An 18,143-nucleotide genomic window follows, 5' to 3' on the forward strand; every position below is an offset into this window, starting at 1 on the left:
ATTTGGATTTCTAAAAAAAGAAAATATAATTAAGAATAAAAATTAACACAATTGCTAAAATAAACCTTTTATGCCATAAAATTTATGGCAACACCATCATATTGTGTAGGTGTTGCTTTCTTTTTATTGTTAACACCTTATTTTTGAAAATCGTTTCGTTTCTCGATAATGTTGTCTAAATTAAAATGTTTTATCTTGAAAATGCCGTCAATTATATTCTTGTATTACCTATTTGAAAAAAATAGCGGTTAAGTTTCAAGCTGTCAGTGTTTTTCCTTTTTTTTTTTTTAAGTTGACAATATGGCAAGTGGTTGCCAACAACCACTGGTTGTTAAATTGTGCGAAGTTGGCATTCTTTTTCTGCACACCCAGTGTGTGAACGAATTAATATTGTATATCTACACATTTAGGGTGTCTTACAAATCTGGTTTATTTGTTTTTAAAATTAATTTTATTTAAATTTAATAATATGAGAACTTACTCCTTTAAAAAAGCCATTTTCGGATACTTGTAAGAAATGGACACCGAAACGGACTTCGGTTCTTTTGAAGTCAATACCGTACGGGGCGTACGGATATTGACGGAAAATCCCGAATCGGTCTTGCAAATGATTAAAACAGTTCAAAATTTGAAAACTCCGAAAAAAAAAAAAAAAAAAAAAAATGTAAAACGGCAGACGACACCAAGTATTCAAAAGGTTAGGTTAATTACAAAATTATTAAAGTGGGTTTTCAAATCGTAAACTGCTTTGGAAATTTGAAATTCTCTGAGTGCCGATTCCCTTTATTAATTGAAGTACTAACTTTATTTTCACGTTTCCGCTGATGTAACCTCTGGCTTTTTGGTAAATTTTTACGATGTGCCCCAGCGTATTATAACCCCCTCATGTTAAGAACGGCTTTCGGAATAACCCTCCCCCAACCGTCGAGGTTGGAGGGTGTTTATTCCGAAAGCCGTTCTTATCATGGGGAGGTTGGAGTGCTTATAATACGCTGGAGCCCGTCGTAAAAATTGGCCGCTTTCTTTAGGTGCATTTCTATTTTCGAATTCTGGAATCTATACGTTTTTTCGAGCTGAATTCACGGAGTAATGGAATGGACCCGTGATGCAACGGGCAACGGATAGAAGTGGTGAATAATAATCAGTTCTAAATGACAGATTTCCGATGATTGACGGTCTAGTCCAGTCCTCATTAAAGGCATTGCTAACTTAAAATAAAAATTACTTAACACTACTACTTCTTCATAGCTGACAGAACAAGAATAATATACCCTATTAATTAAATAAGAATTCAGTTCTAAATCCCTGAATTCGAAAGGATGTACCTGAAGAGTATTGGAAATTACGTAGACCGAAATATTGTAAAAAATTAGAACCAAGTAAATCTGAATCAATGCTCCTATAATTTTATTTATTTATTTTTTGTGTATCGATATTTATATTAAGACCCCCTTTTTTTAAGAAAATCCAATTTTGTTATATATGGGTTGTGGAATTACATTCATCTGCAAAAGATCTAGCTAATTTACATATTCTTTTAAACATTCATCATTTTAATTAATTTTCTGGGTTTTTTTTTCGTATGAGATGATCATCTTTAGTTAATTATTACGTGTAATTAAATTCATGCAGATATTAACAATGCACAGTTAACAAACATCTTTCTACTCTTCTCCCTTCATAATGACCCCGCTAATTAATTCCCTTAGCCCCCTGCTTCAAAGTGGCACTGTGCCTTGTTTGGGGTGAAAATTGAATAAAAAAAAAAAAAAAAAAGATGAGTTGTGTAATATTTCCGTAAAAAGGTTAAAGTAAACACAAACCTCTTTCTATTTAAATATGCTATATTTGTTTAAAATATTTTGCCTACCAAACCCGTTAGTTTTTGGTCTCCAGACATGAAACTTAATATATAGGGTATTCGAATACATGCGAAACAGATTTGGGTTTTAGTTGGGGAAAATTAAAAAAAAAATAGATGGAATTTGCCAGGTGAACGTTGAACAATGGCATTACGAATATGCATGCGTAACATAATGGCATAGGTTTTAATTTTTAGCCTTGTAAACATGTCTTCATAGCTCAGGTCAAAGAAAAAAGTAAATAGCTAAACGTTTTGGTTTTAATTCTCGGTGGTGGCACACATATATATATATATATATATATATATATATATATATATATAACTTTTTGAATCATTACTATATACTGGGTTCAATATAATATAAAGATAAATACGAAATCTGCATTAATAAAAAATATCATATTTAAGCGTATTTTACGACCGGGTAATGCAGGGCGGCCTGCTAGTAAATAATAATCTTGACTACCCCTTTTTTGATTTAAGCATAAATCGATATTAAAATAATTATCCTAAATTTGTATTTAGATTTCATCATTCTCTCTTTTTAGTGTTATGTCGTCTTACATTCACGCTTGAGTGATTCTCGCAATGTTATTTTTGCCATTCATAATTTTTTTCCCTACTTTCCACACTTAACTGTTTGGTGCTTTTTCGTTATTAGAGCAAAATTAGAAAATCGAAATATTGACTATCAAGTAAAAACAATGGTATCTATTTAGTCATGTTGCAATAATGAACATATCCAAAAATCTCGAAAAACAATCAGATAGAAAATTATTGATGAAACTAGTTTTCAAAGAAAAGTAGTGAAAATTGAGGTTTTTTAAAAACATAAACAGGAGAGTTCGAATCATAACAAGGGAGTTAATTATTTTCTGAAAACTGAAAATCTTTGTGCTCTCACACACACTCACAAATAAACGAACATTTATTAATTTTAATTTCCCCGTACATTTGTACAAAAATAAGTTCTTCCAGCAACGACATAATTTCAAATACGCCCATACACTTTTCTCGCAACAACAAAAGTAAAATGGACATTTCTGGCAGACGTAGTTGAAGACAGTACCATGTGACACAAGCGACCAATGAAAAAATTTAGAAGATTGTCTTTTTAACACTTTTCCAAAAACCAAATACCAGCAGCAGTAATCTTGTGCTGGAGCCGGTTCAAAAAGTATTTAAACGCAACAAACATTCTTTCTTCCCTTTTCCCCCCTTCTTTCTTCTTCTCTTCTCGCTCCAATGTGACACGAGAACATGCCTCTCCTCGTCGCTTTCAAATCTGTCGAAACCATAATTACACACGCCACGCAGGCACCCAAAAATCACACTTATGCACACATGCACCCATTGCGTATATTTTCTATAAGAATTAATAACAACGGATTACTTTCCTCATGGAACTTCTGAATAAGGTGAACTTCGCCAGTTAAAACACAAACCTTGAAATAAGGACATTTTCACACAAGACTTTCACCTTCTAATCTTATTAATTTAATGAAGGACTTTCATCTAACATGACCTTTTAATCTTAATAATTCCACAAAGGATTTTTCACCTACTTTAAACATTCTAATCATAATGATTTCTCAAGAACTCCTTCTGATCGGACCTTTGCTTGTTCATCTTATTTTTGTTCATTACTGCAGCATGTCAATTTCTGGGCTAAACATTTTAAATTTTGCATAAAGAGTATTCAGAGATAGGGCAAGCTTTTTAATCGGTTTGGGTCGAAAATTTGAGCTACCAATATATAAATATATGTATGTTTACATGTCTGCCTAAAACTTTCGACAGAGGCGACAAATTTTCATAAGATCAGTATCGTTTTAAAGCTCTCCCTTCAGACGACAAATACTGAAAAATTGGCTAAAAACATTAATTTCTTCACCCTCAACTGGCCACTTTTCTACAGGGAGGGGTCACTTTTTTCGCCGATATTTTCGAAAGTCATTCCCTCTTTTCGATCGTCTAGACTTAATTTAAACCTACGTCACTTTCAGTTTGGCAGTGGTCGTAACAGCGAAGATGTCGCGTTTTCTTCACGTTTTTTTCCTCCTTCGCGGCCTGCTTTCCAATTGCCACTTTTTTTTTTTTTTTTTTTTTTTTTTTTTTTTTGCTCAACGCACACCTCCAAACACCCGGGTAACGCCGAGCTGTAATGCTAGTATAAATACAAATTTACTGATGTTTGTGTATATATGAAGATGGTTAAGTAAAATTAAAATACCAAAGAAATATCTAAAATAATAATTTTACATAATAGAGTTAATAATTTTAAAACAAAAACAAATTTTATTCATTCAGTAGTAACATTATTATAATTATTGCCTGAAATATCACTAGAAAACTGAATTAATTAACCTGTTTATCATGATGTAATCAGACTGCATCCATTTTAAGGAAGATGTCAAAAATAGCAGAATGAAAGTTAACCAGAACAATGTCCTACAGATACTGACCAACCCCAAATTTGGAGTTACAACATACACACATTAAGATGTACTGCAGAATATGCATGTTCTGACTGTGGAAAGATTAACCCCGACTAATAAACTAGGACAAACATTGAACAATACTTGTTGCTTAATCAGTGGTTGCTTGAAGCATGCCAACCAGAACAACCTGAATCTTCCTGCTGGCATTCCCTCTTTTTTTTTTTTTTTTTTTTTTTTTTTGTGCTAGTGCATTGTATGAACTGGAAGTTGGTAACTGCTGCATATTATGAAGCAGATTTCTTGTAAATGTCCACTCAGGTTCAACCAGCTTCTGATGTTGCCGCTGGAATATGCTGAATACTTTTAAAAATGCTAGGAAACACAATCAAATTCCAAAAACTGGAAAACTCATTAAATATAACAACCTACCATAAGCTTCATGAATAAATATTTTTATTTTTTGTGTAAATAATTAGAAATGTGATTTGGGAGACCATTGAAGATCAAGAGGAGAGTTGATACAGCATTGATACTATGAGCTTCTGATTTTTGCCCATCAACCACTACTTAAAAAAAAAAAAAAAAAAAAAAAAAAACTGAGAGAGAAAGGATTTTATAATTGAGAGGATATTTCCAGTTATTCCACAGATGATCTTGAGAAGTAGACATTTATGCCATGAGCAATTGCCCTAGAAATGAAGCATCCGTCAAGAGATTCACTAATCCTCTGATATTGTAGTTAGCACTTCAGCTGTAGATCTAACAAAACAGAAACTATATTGCATGTCACTGAGGAAGTTATTTTTGCTTCTCTATTTAACAAATTTCAGTAGCTTACTCATGATACACAGGAGACTGATTGGTCTGTATTGAAAGGAAGTTGACCTATCACCTGAATTTTTAAATATGGGACATAGTGATGAGGTTTTCTTAGGGTGTTGGGAAGCATTTTTCCTTAAGACAATGTTTAAACAGCTTTGTAAGTATGGAAGATATTTCCGGTTGGAGCTTTTTTCAGCACTATAATAGAAATGCCATCAGGGCTAGTTGCTTTACTGGAATCAAGCTTGGTGACATCATGCACAGATATTTGTATGTTGCATAGCATGTTTTCAGTCACAGGAGGAAATACAGGGAATAGGTGGTCCTGATTGCAAAGGGTAGAATTAGCTGTAAAGTTTTTAGTGAAGAGTTTGGTTTTGTCAGATGCTGTTGAGATCATCTCAGGTCGATTGATGATGGTTGGGATAGAGGACACACCTTTGTATCCATCGATATCTTATGTTTTTATGAAGAGTGATGTGGTTCGGTTGATTATGTCTGTGTCGGATATATACTCAAGAGTCAAAACAATGAAAAGAATATGTTGCTGTCCTAGCCCTTCTCATAAACAAGGAAGAAATCATGACAGAACCTCCTCATCATCTGTTTTGTTTGAGTGGGCTAGCCATTCAAAATTGTGAACATTGAAGTCTCCACAGACGTGAATGTTAATCAAGAGATGAGCAGACAGAACGTGGTCGATTTTTCAGAATGCTCTTAAAGATAGTTACTCCTCTGCTGTGGGAGCGATACAGGGCAAATATGAAGGCAGGCAATGCTGTGAACAAGTGCTACCCCGAAGCACATATAGGGAAATTTTGAATTTTCTCTAGAAATGACCCTACCACATGGAAAGCTATTTCTAATGTAGGCCATATGTTTTTAAGAAATTGTAACTTCAGAACAAAACATTTTTTAAACACTGCACTAAAATAGTTCTTTCAACAAGTTGTAGTAGGTTAATACCAGTACTTAACAGTATACTGGAAAAAAGTAAAATTGGATAAAATTTGTAACCCTAGCACGACCATCCAGACTTTAAGTCAGATGACCCCCCCACCCCCACCCCACCACCATAACAACCTAAAAAAAAAGTGTCACTTTGGATTGGGATAAAACATTAAATTACCCAATCTAGAAAAAATAAAATTCTGTATGGCTCATTATTTTTCCCTAAACTTTCAAAAACTTGGTTAAAAATAATCTTTTAAGCTGTCAAACTCAATGTAAGAGTAATTCAATAAAATGAAAAGAAAAAAATTTAGTGAAATGTAACATTTGCGATTCTGGTAGAACTTGTTAAATTCAATCAAACATAAGGTTTTAAAGAAATCTGTGAACTATTAAAATTAATCAAATATTTGTATATTGTGCATAAAATAATTCTGAAAGTTAATGATGTATGTACATTTACCTTATCAATTTTGAAATATATTGATCGGCCATTGGTTCTAGTGGTCATAAAAATTCACATCAAACGACTCTAGAACATTTTCCTGTTTTTAAGTCCACTATTTATCGTGGATGCATTTTATGTAGGCACGGCCAAAAAATGGAAGAAAAAACAAGTTTTTTTTTTTGGGGGGGGGGGTACTATTTAAAATATATTATTCTTGAGCAATTTTTTTTTTTTTTTTTTTTTTCTGAATTTTATCATGAAAAGCAGAATAATATAAAACCTTTTCTATTTTTAATAGAATTTAAAATTTTCCAAAACATCATTCACTGCCATTCTTGTCTTGATGGATGAAACATTTGGATATTTTTTAAAAAGGTTTTTGAACCAATTTTTTTTTTTTTTTTTGTCTAAATAAGATTTAGGATGATTTGCTTTAAAAATATGCAAAAATATTATAACACAAGTATCTGAATTCCAAATGATTCCATCTTTCATCTCACTGTATAGATTTTGCATGGCAAAATTAAAAAAAAAAAAAAAAAAAAAAATTTAATGATAGTTTGGAAGAAACTACAGTAGCCTTGATAGGACTAAGTAAGTTCATTTAGTCCTGTAAATTTCCATGTATTTTTAACGTTTGTTTTAACTATTAATGAAGAATGGTTTAGTAAAGGGTTTAATTCTTTTTTCATAAGATATATATGTATATATTTGTTGTCTACATAACCCCCTGAAGTTAAGCAACGATGAGTCTGGCCAGTACCAGATGAGTGACCATTTTGGGAATGCTAGGCGCCGTATGTGTTGGAGATAACTCCTGCATCTAGGATCATACTTGGTTGTCTTGATCCTGTCTTGCCATTAGGGCCAAATGTTTCTGGATGAGAGTATGGTAGATGCAAAAGTCTCTTACACTTTAAAAGAAGTCAAGCGCAAGTCGAAGGAAAAGGAGGAGATCACAATTGTTTGTAAATGCGAACAACTTTATGGTCTCCCATAGTTGAGTTAATATCAAGTAACAACAAATTGCCAGAAGAAATTATCGTATTTATAGCAAAATGTGCAGATATTTAGCGATTTGTTTTTTGGTATCAATTCTTCAAAGCATTTTTGATTTAATGGTATATTAGCAATATTGTGCTCACTAAAAGAAAATTAATTTATTTTTCAAAGATTTAAAAGTACTGATTTTTTTTTTTCTAAAAATGAAATATATATATATATATATTTATTTATTTATTTATTTATATTGTTTTGCTAATCTGAAAGATATTTAACACATTCAACGAATTTCACATTTCAAAACACAAAAGATGAAAAATTAAACACATTCAAAATTCGAATTTTCAACCTTAAAATCTGATACGTGCAAAGTTTTTTATTTTTATTTTTATTTTTTTTTTTATATATATTTACAATCCTCACCTTTCCCACAATACAATATATTTTCATTTTCGGCTGATTATTTTAAGCATATTTGTAACCATAAATAAAGGAGGGTTTTGTAGGCAAGTATATATCTATATCTATCTCAAATTTTAGTCATTCAATGAATTTAAAAATTTATGACGTGAAATGGTTAAATTTCAAATCAAGATGTTTATTATTCTATGTAAGACAAAGAATACATTTGAAATATAACTCCTTATCCTATAGGATTTCGATCAAAGAGGCGATGACTTTCGAAAATATTGAAAAAAAGCGACCTCTCCCCATTGAGGGTGAACGAATTAATGTTTTTGGCCAATTTTGCAATATTTTTTGTCCGAAGGGTCATGGTTTAAAATGATACGAATCTTGTGAAAATTTGTCACCCGTCAAAAGTTTTTGCGAGACATACATATATACATACATTTAAACAGACAGGTGAGATTTATATCATAGATTAGATGGGTTGCGGAGGTGTAAAAGAAAAAAAAAAAGATTTGGTAGGAAGGTAGGCTCGAACCTGAAGCCTTGACGCGAAGGTGGAAAAGAAAGAGAAAAAAAGACTCGTATCTTACCTGCTTGTCCACAAAGGGAGAGGAGTAAAAAGCGTTTTAATTTAATAATTAAAAACTGCATGAATTTAATGAGGTCAAACATTATGCCATATGGAGAAACTTAACTTTGGCTGCAAGCCAGTGTCTGCGTTTCTCCCAAAGTGTCGGGGAAAACCTTCCCATGAATAGCAATTGTCTTTGACGGGTTTTGGCTGCATTGATCAAACATCGTTGCTTTCTGGACATCCCAAGCACGAGTGTCAGGACTAATTTGCTACAGGTTCAGTTTCGCTTATGTACGAAAAAAAAAAAAAAAACACACGGAGACTAAGAAATACTGAAAATGGCGTGTAAAAAATCGCCAAAATTAAAGATACACGCCAGCTCGTTTTGTAAATCTTAGATATTATAATCTACGGAGCATATAAAAATTTTTAAGAATGAGCTTCCTCCCCCCTCCCCAGCCTTTGCCGGACATGCGCACGCACACACACACACACACACACACACACACACACACACACACACACACATATTTTCGCTTTTATATTATAGATAACAAGCTTTCTTGGAGATTAACCATGGCAGTACAAAGTGATTTTTTTTTCCATGAAATTCCATCATTTACATCAGTTTTGCTTGAGGTTATTTTTGACTAAGTCATTCCAAGTCTTTGGCCTATCTTTTTATAAGTTACTTTCAACTGAGATGTGTGTACATCTATTTGTCTAGAACTTTGTTCAACATGTCCATACAACTACAAGCTGTTGCAACACAGAACCGATTTTATTCTCTTCTGGACACTGGTGTTACCAGATCAATCTGTCTGAAAATAATCGTTTCTGAGCCTAAAATGCACAAAACATTGATATTGTTTTTTTTTGTTTTTTTTGTCCTTTCCCTTTACAAAACTTAATCATGTTCTACAAAGTTAAAAACAAAAAGCAACAATTTTCCTCAATAAAATCACCAAACACTTGGAATAAATATTTGAAGGTCTAAATAACCTGAAGCAAAAGTTTTACCAAAATGACTGGATTTGACATTAAATAACTCGAAGCATTGATATGCTGTAAAATCAAACCAAACCATTCTAGACACTTTCGGCGTGGTTACCGTAATATGATGGCCTAGCGACAACTATAATTTAGTCTGGTGACGTCATGAACATCGGTCTGTTGAAATTTGGTCACATGTGTCATGACTAAACCGGAACTTGGTTTAAAGTTTTGGAGGGTTAAATAAATTTAAACATGCCGTCGAGATGTATAGTTCCAAAATGCCGAGGTAACTACAAAAATGGACCAAAAGTTACTGTTTTCATTTCCCCCCAAAAAAGGAAATAATTTACCAGTGGATTAATGCAATAAAAAGAAAGGATTTTACTCCATCTAAATATAGCAGAGTAAGTGTTAAAATGTTTGAGATATATTTTTTTTTAAAAATTGAAAAAAAAAACAAAATGTGCCTTTTTTATTTATTTATTTTTTTAGAACGTATTTTAAAATAAAAATGAAAGTATGTATATAAAAAATGAATTTTACATGTAATTTAAGTTATTTGCTGAAATAATAAATTATTTAGAAACTTATTTAAAATGGGGAGTATGGTGAAAATATTATGTACTTTCACCTAACAATTTAATAATAAAAGTGATATCGTAAAAACGGAATTCCTTGTTTAAATAATTTTAAATAAGAAAAATCATTTATCTTTTTAGTTCAACTATTTTACTGTGCAATATTTATATCAGTGTGAAATAGATTAAACTTTTTTTTTTTTTTTTTTTTTATCAAGTTTATGACCGTTTTTGTTATCCCAAAAGCTTATTAATAATTATTTGTGGTAAATGTCGTGGCCCCTGTAGGTGTCAGAATTTTGGAGAATATACTTCCAAAATAAACTATTCAAATTGTTTAAAAAAAATAATAAATATTTTTTATTTAAAAAAAAAAGTGTTTACAAAATGCCGGCAATAAAAAAAAAAATATTTCTGTTATTTTTTAAACAATTTTAATAGTTTATTTTGGAAGTATATTCCATAAAGAAAATAAACAACCCACTTTCAATGGAGAAATTACGAGTTTTGTATATGTTATTCACAGTTTTGTAGTAGGGTTGTCAAAAATTCCCCCAAAATTCTGATACTGCTAGTGGCGCTGTAATCAAAAATAACGTTTAAAATTACGGCAAACAGTAGTTTCCAAGATATGAAGAAATGTTAGTTTTAAAAAATGGGGGATCACTTTTCTATAAAAATGAGCTCCCACTTTATGGCCATTTTTTTTTTTTTTCTTTTTTTTTTTTCTTTTTTTAGGGCGCTTTCTTTTTAACAAATAAAAGCGAAGAAAAATGAGTATGGCCACCTTATGTTGGGGGTTGGTAGTCAACGTACAATGAACACAGTTTAACGTAAAATTTGGTTTTGAAAATTTTCAACGAATATACTATTCAAAGTTTGCTAACCTTAGGAAAACAGGAATGCTTGCCAAATTATGCAGAAATCGCAGAATACATTCAAATATTTTATATTTGGTGGACAATACTGAATGTGAAAACACCATATAAAGGTTGTCAATTTCGTAATAAATATGCTAATCCACTTACATTAAATAGTGATAATTATAGTTTCCTAAATGTGTTCTGTGACTGGTTAGAAACTTGGAATAGCATTCCTGGAAGAACTGGTAAGTTTACAAAAGAAACATATACTGCTTTGCACCATACTACTGTAGAATATTTGCTAACACCAGATCTTTTTTATTTTTATTTTTTTTTTATACATAGGCGTCACCACTTATCAAGGCCGATCGGCCACTCAAGGATAAGGGTTAAAGAGTGTAGAGTAGTCAAAAGGACAATATAGTAATCAATAGTAATGGAAGTTCGGTAAATTTGTTAACTTAAGTGGAACGGCTCATCAGAAACTTGTTCACGTTGGACTTGAAGACAACCATATTATAGACAGCTGGAAAGCAGGAAAACGGAAGAAAATTCCACAGGCGTGCAGTTCTAAGAAAAAAGCTTTGATCATGGAATCTATGTTTAGGTTTAGGCACAGATAAAGAGTGGGAAAAATTATTGATAATGTTTTCAGCTAGTCTAGTGTTTCTTGTGAAAGTTTGGCGAGGGGGGACCATAGATTGAAGCTCAGTCGAACACTTTCCATGAAAATAACGATAAAGCAGAGACAAACTCGCAGCATCTCTTCTGTGAGATAGAGGTTGCAGCGAAGAGAAAAGGACATCTCCCACCAGGCCACGAAGTCTATTTTGAACCCTATCAAGGCAGGACAAGTCTTTTCTAGCAGCTCCTGCCCATATGTGGCAACAGTATTCCATCCTTGGATGTATCTGGCTCTTATATAGATAGAGAATTGCACCAGCAGTGAGATATCTACTGGATCGATAGAAGGATCCGACCATTTTTCCAGCGGCCTTGGCAACAGATTTGATGTACGTGTTCCATTTAAGATCAGGAGTAACGGTCAAGCCCAGAAGCTTGTTAAAACTTGAGGCCTCCTGAAGACGAGAGCCATTCATTTTAATTGATGCCGGATGGGGATCAGAACGTTGATGATGTAAAGATAGAAGCTTGGTTTTAGATGCATTAAAAGTAACCAGCCACTCCTTTCCCCATTGTACAACGTGATCAAGATCAGAGGAGAGAGAATCGTAGAGAACTTGGTCGTTTACTGTCTTAGATGTGCTACCATAGATGGTAGTGTCGTCGGCAAAAATGTCTACAAATGATGTAAGGATGTGATTTGGAAGATCATGAATGTAAATTAGGAAAAGAGTTGGGCCCAGGATGGACCCCTGAGGGACTCCAGCATTTATACTATGAGCTTCTGATTTTTGCTCATCAACTACTACTCTTATGAACCTATCAAAGAGAAATGATTTAATAATTGAGAAGACATTTCCAGCTATACCATAGCTGGAGATCTTGTGAAGTAAACCTTTATGCCATACCCTATCAAAGGCCTTTAGATATGTCAAGAGCAATTGCCCTAGAAAGGTTGCCTCTGTCGAGAGATTCGCTAATCCTATGAGATATAACTGTAAGCACATCTGCTGTAGATCTAGCAGAACGGAAACCATATTGTGTGTCACTAAGGTTATTTTTGCTGAGATGGTTGATTACTTCTGTATTTAACACAGATTCCAGCAACTTACTCATGACGCACAGGAGACTTATTGGCCTGTACTGAGAGGGGGATGAACGATCACCTGAATTCTTAAATACAGGGCATACTGATGAGATTTTCCAGGGTGATGGGAAGCAATTCTCCTTAAGACAACATTTAAACAGTTTTGTAAGTATGGGTGCTAGTTCTGGTTGAAGTTTTTTGAGTACTATAATTGGAATACCGTCAGGGCCGGTTGCTTTACTGGAATCAAGGTTTTTGATTAGCTTGGCACCATCACATACAGATATTTGTATATCACATAGTGTGTTTTCTGATGCAGGAGGAAATATTGGGGGTTGGCGGCCTTGGTCGCAAAGGGTAGAATTGGCTGCAAAGTTCTTGGCAAAGAGTTTGGATTTGTCTGATGCTGACGAGATTAACTCAGGTCCATTGATGATAGTTGGGATAGAGCACCCGCTTCTGTTCAGGATTCTGTTTGCAATTTGCCAAAACTGGTGGGAACCAAGACAACTCTCTTGCGTTCTTTATTACTTTCTTACAATGGTTGCTGGCAGTCCTGAAAGCGGCTTTAGTTTCCATACATCTATTACGTTTGAAGCAGTGGAAAAAGTGATTTCTGTGCTCAATAGCAGCAGCACATTCTGGAGAAAACCATGGCTGGCTATTAGGTTTTTGCTGGAACTTTTTCGAGGGTATGAAATTGTCTATACCTACAATTGACCATTCTGTCAGGTCTGATACTATAGACAACACATCCTTTTTAAACATGGAACGCAGAGGAAGATCCAATATAAATGTACGGAAACTATCCCAGTCAGCCATAGTGTATCGATATACTGTACGATGGAGAGGTACGTCTGAGGACTTATTGCATTTCATTTTTATCTTAATTGATACAACTGAGTGGTCGGAAGATCCAAGAGGAGACAGAACGGAAACTGAACATAGTTCAGGGAAAGTTGTGAGAAAAAGGTCTAGGAGACTTGCATACTGGCCGTCATTGTCGGCCACACGGGTGGGTTCGTGAACAATCTGAGTCAGGTCATAAGCAATGGAGAAATCATGACAGAATCTCCCCTCATCATCGGTCTTGTTTGAGTGGGTCAACCATTCCACATTGTGAACATTGAAGTCTCCACATACGTGAATGTTAGCTGAAGGATATGCTGATAGAACTTGGTCAATTTTCTCAGATATGCTTTTAAAGATAGTAACTCCGCTGTTATGGGGGCGATAGAGAGTAAATATAAATGCCGTAGTGTGAGCTAGTGCTACTCGGAAGCACATATAGGGTAAGTTAGGATCTTCTCTGGAGATGTCCCTACCACATGGAAAGCCATCTTTTATATAGGCACATGTTCCATGCCCATGGGATTTTGGGGGTCAGATTTGGAAGTTAGGTTAGAGTATCCTTTAATTACGAACTCATTTAGGGGAATAGTCTGTCCAATTCCAGTTTCGCTTAAAAATAAAAGGTCTGGTTTAGTCTCTGTAATTGGGCTTCAACCTCTGGAAGGTTAGAACGTAGACCCCTGATGTTTGAGAAGGAGACATGGTAGTGGGGGTCTACGTTGGAAGTTTCAGATCCGGGTTTAATCTCTGTAAACACCACAAAGAAACTTCCCAGAATTTTTCATAGTATGATCATTACTTTTGTTTTCCCCATATTGCCTCCAAGACCCTTCCACTCTGTTATTTTGCAATCAGTTATTCCTCTAATTTAGCATGGATTATTGAATCTGCATACAAAAATGTCTGAAACTTGTATGTAATATTTTTGTTTTAAAAGATTAGGTCTCATTTATTTTCAAAGAATTCTTGTTTTAAGAAAATATTTATTTCTCTTTTTCAGAACTGCTTTGAATGTGGCACCCATAACCCTCAATGGGTTAGTGTCACCTATGGGATTTGGATATGCCTTGAATGTTCTGGCAAACATCGTGGTTTAGGAGTACATCTCAGGTGAGTTTCAATTTTTTGTATTTTTGATACAAGTTACTTAAATAGTTTTTTAGTATTGCCTGGCTGTCAAATATATGCATCGATATGTTTTCTGCTTTTTAGCAGAATTTCACTTTGTTTAAATAATGTAACAGAACTGCTGATACTGATAGCAATAGCAGCCACATAATACATATGCAAATGACCAAGCCGGCTATGCAATGTAACATCATAGCAAAGAAAAAGCAGAGATAAAAAGACACATGGCCGGAGAAGAGGGGAAAAGCATGTGTTCGGAAACTAACAGCAAGCGAACCGTGTGGATGATGAGAGCATCTGAAAAAGACATGGCAGACGAGATAAAAATAAAATGAACTGTTTAAAACAAGATATAAAGCATTGTTTCAAATATCAAGAATAAATACCTTTCGTTAAAAAAAATGCAGAATCAAATGTTTTTTCCTCTTTTTTTTTTCGTGTATGGAATCTACTTGATAATATGTAATGTTACAATAAGTAAAAATTGATTTCTGCTTAAATTTCTAGAGCCCCTGCCTTTTGGTCAAAATTTGCTTTTCTTTAAAAAAGATAAAGCTGATTTCACTAGAGCCTTATCTACTTATTTATTCATTAATATTTGTTTGGACTTTTATTTTCTTCCTTTTACACATGCACTCTTTCATTTTATTTTTCTTTTCCTCCTGTTTTTTTTTTTCTTCCTCTTTCTGCCTTGCCTATATGTCAATTATGTATACATATAAAAACTTGATATCATAGTATGGAGCACTTTCTTTTTTTTTTAACTTGACCCTCAGTTGTTCCAATGCTGAAATTAGATTTTAAATATTTTTACTTGTGTAAACTTTAAATTTTTATTTCATTTTTATTTAAAAAAACCCCCAAAAACAAGCATTTTCTATTCAATATTTTCCTAGTCGGAAGACTCAGCATTGCTGGGATTAAGGAACCTCTTGTTTTTTCCCCCGTAGTTTATGATACTATATTATCTTTATTTTTTGCCATTTTATAATATTCAATTTTTAGGGTGGAGCAGATTTATCACCAAATTGTAGAGATAAGTTATAGAAAACTCATTTTACACTGACCATTGGACGCATTAGTAAAATGGTTAAGTCAACAACTGCCACAGGTGACGGTCCTGGATATGACCTTAAACTGTATCCAAAGGTGAGGCCTCAGCTTGCGGGCTTTGGGGAGTTGAGCCACCTTTTAATTGCCATTGCTCCCAGGTCCACTCTGACCCGAGTGGTAGTACCTGTTAGGGTCCCAACTATGGGTTAAATAGAAACCGGCTTGAAAAAAAAATATTCTATTAAAAAAATTTTTCTTCAAAATAACTGGATTCGGCATTAAATAACCTGAAAAGGGTTGATATGCCATAAAATAAAAACAACCAACCAACCTGCCACAGGTGATTCTTCTTTCTGAGACACATGTTCAAATCTTGTACAAGTTAATTTTGTGTATAATATAGTAGTAGCTGTGACTTCTCTGTGTGACAAACTCCTTGGCTAGGAATGGAATGTTGCATATGTCCAGGTGCAGCACATTATCTTTCCTGTTTTTGGTCAGTGCAAGTCTTTCTAGACTGAGGCAATTTTTATTTTTTGTCCAAATTCTGAATAACTATTTCTAAGAGCTGGATTTTCTCCATATTGAGAACCGACATTGTGTTCAATTCTGTTCTCATAAGGAAGACATTACATATGATTTCTTTTATTTACTTTTTAATCTTTTGAACAGTTTATTATTTACTTGCTTTCCACTGCAACAAGATATGGCACAAGATTGAAAATTAGGGAATCCAGATCTCCAAGGGGCACTGTTTAAAATAACGATGGTAAATCCAACATAACAGATTTTTAACTACAATGATTTTATTTAAATTTTTCTTTTTATTGTGGATTCAAAAATATTCTAGTCTAATAAAATATGGATTTTAATTTTTTTTTTAAGACTGATATTTAAATGTTCAGAATTTTTTATTTTCCACAAAGAAAAAAGGTGTCATATGTGTTAAAGATCAGATAGTTTAATTGTTTTGTTTCTGACATGTTTTACAAATTTGAAGTACATTTTCTATTTTACATGTGGCTAACATGTGTCAAGAACTACTTTCAGGAAATATTCTGGGCTTTGATATTTTCTGATCTTGGATGAAGTTTCATGTAGTTTGAGAAATTAAGAACAATTAAATTATTTACTTGAATTTTTTTTTTTTTTTGGTGAATTTATACAATAAATACTAAGATTTTTTTTTACAATGAATTTTTAATTTAAAAAAAAAAACCCAATGAAACCTGTTTTTATAAAGCAACTAAAAGAATATCCATCATAGAACGGGTAAAATTAATTCTGTCAAATAGAACAGATTTGCATCAATTTTGTATCTTCTTACACAGAATAAAATCAAAAAATAATAATTGTTTAAAATCTGTTATTCTCATTTTGTTCAAAATTCATTACATGATTTTAATTTTAAGAAATGTCTAAAATTTAAGGTTTAAGCTTAAGGGTCTTAAAAAGAAATTGAAATCTAGGTAATTTTGTTAAATTGGTGTCTAATTACTATGGATCAAATTTAATTGAAATCTGAAATATTCAAATTTTTCTTCAAATGAGAATTTGTTCCATATTATGCTTTAAAATACTCCAAAGAAACTGAATTGCAGAGATATTAATGTCTAATACCTACTAAAATTTCACAGGTATTTGAATTTTCACAAAAGGTTTCTACTCTTTTGCTTAAATCTAAGTTAAACTCGCATTAAATGTTTTATGCCTGTGTTCCAAAATTCATTATGATTGGTTAATTAGTTTACAGACGAATCCTGTACATACAAATATATATGCAGTTACTTAACTTTATGTAGAGGGATAGTACAGAATCATTGTTGATTCTTGTTGCTTTCTTTTTGTTTTATGTTTTTTTTTATAGATAACTTTTTATATATGTACTAGCGGGGGTACCCAGCATTGCCCGGGTGTTTGTAGGTGTAAAAGGAAAAAAAAAAAATGAACCAGAAGGCGGAAAAGAAAGTGGAAGAAAACGTGAACTTTTACTGCTGCGCTAAGAAGCCAAACGTTTAAATTTAGTGATATCAATGAAAAAGTTGACTTGCAGAAACAAATGTTGGCTGGAGCTTTCTGCCGTTTCATTTCCCCACAATGTTGGAGAAAACCAGCTACCCATTAAAAGGGAGTGTCCAAATGAATAGAAATTGTCTGATATGAGGGGTTTCCCCTGACATGATTAAAGCTGATTCCTTTCTTGATGTCCCGTCATGAAAGGTTGCAAAGCTGCTTTCAATTTAGTCTCGCTTTTATACGAAAAACACAAACAAACACGCAAGAGGAAGGAATAGCGTGAATTTTATAAAAGTCAATCAAAATTAATTTATATATGACATGCGTTCGCATATCGTAGATATTATGATCTAGGGGGTATATAAAAAATAATAGTACCCCCCCCCCCCCGAGAACCCTGGCAAAAAAGACTTTGCTGGACATACAAAAACGC

The 18,143-nt window shown here is 33.3% G+C and overlaps 1 protein-coding gene across 3 annotated transcripts in view; it reads left to right on the plus strand.

Moving 5' to 3' along the window:
- Nucleotides 1-18,143, plus strand: part of LOC145259194 (ADP-ribosylation factor GTPase-activating protein 1-like) — a 175,767-nt gene that overhangs the window by 2,198 nt on the left and 155,426 nt on the right. For all 3 annotated transcript variants that reach the window (XM_080116977.1, XM_080116999.1, XM_080116988.1), the window contains exon 2: nt 14,514-14,623. In XM_080116977.1, coding sequence (XP_079973103.1) covers nt 14,514-14,623 — 110 coding nt within the window. The remainder of the gene's footprint in view (nt 1-14,513; nt 14,624-18,143) is intronic.

The sequence above is a fragment of the Euprymna scolopes genome, chromosome 3, assembly GCF_053919585.1.
Source record: "Euprymna scolopes isolate OS-2025 chromosome 3, ASM5391958v1, whole genome shotgun sequence".
NCBI lineage: Eukaryota > Metazoa > Mollusca > Cephalopoda > Sepiida > Sepiolidae > Euprymna > Euprymna scolopes.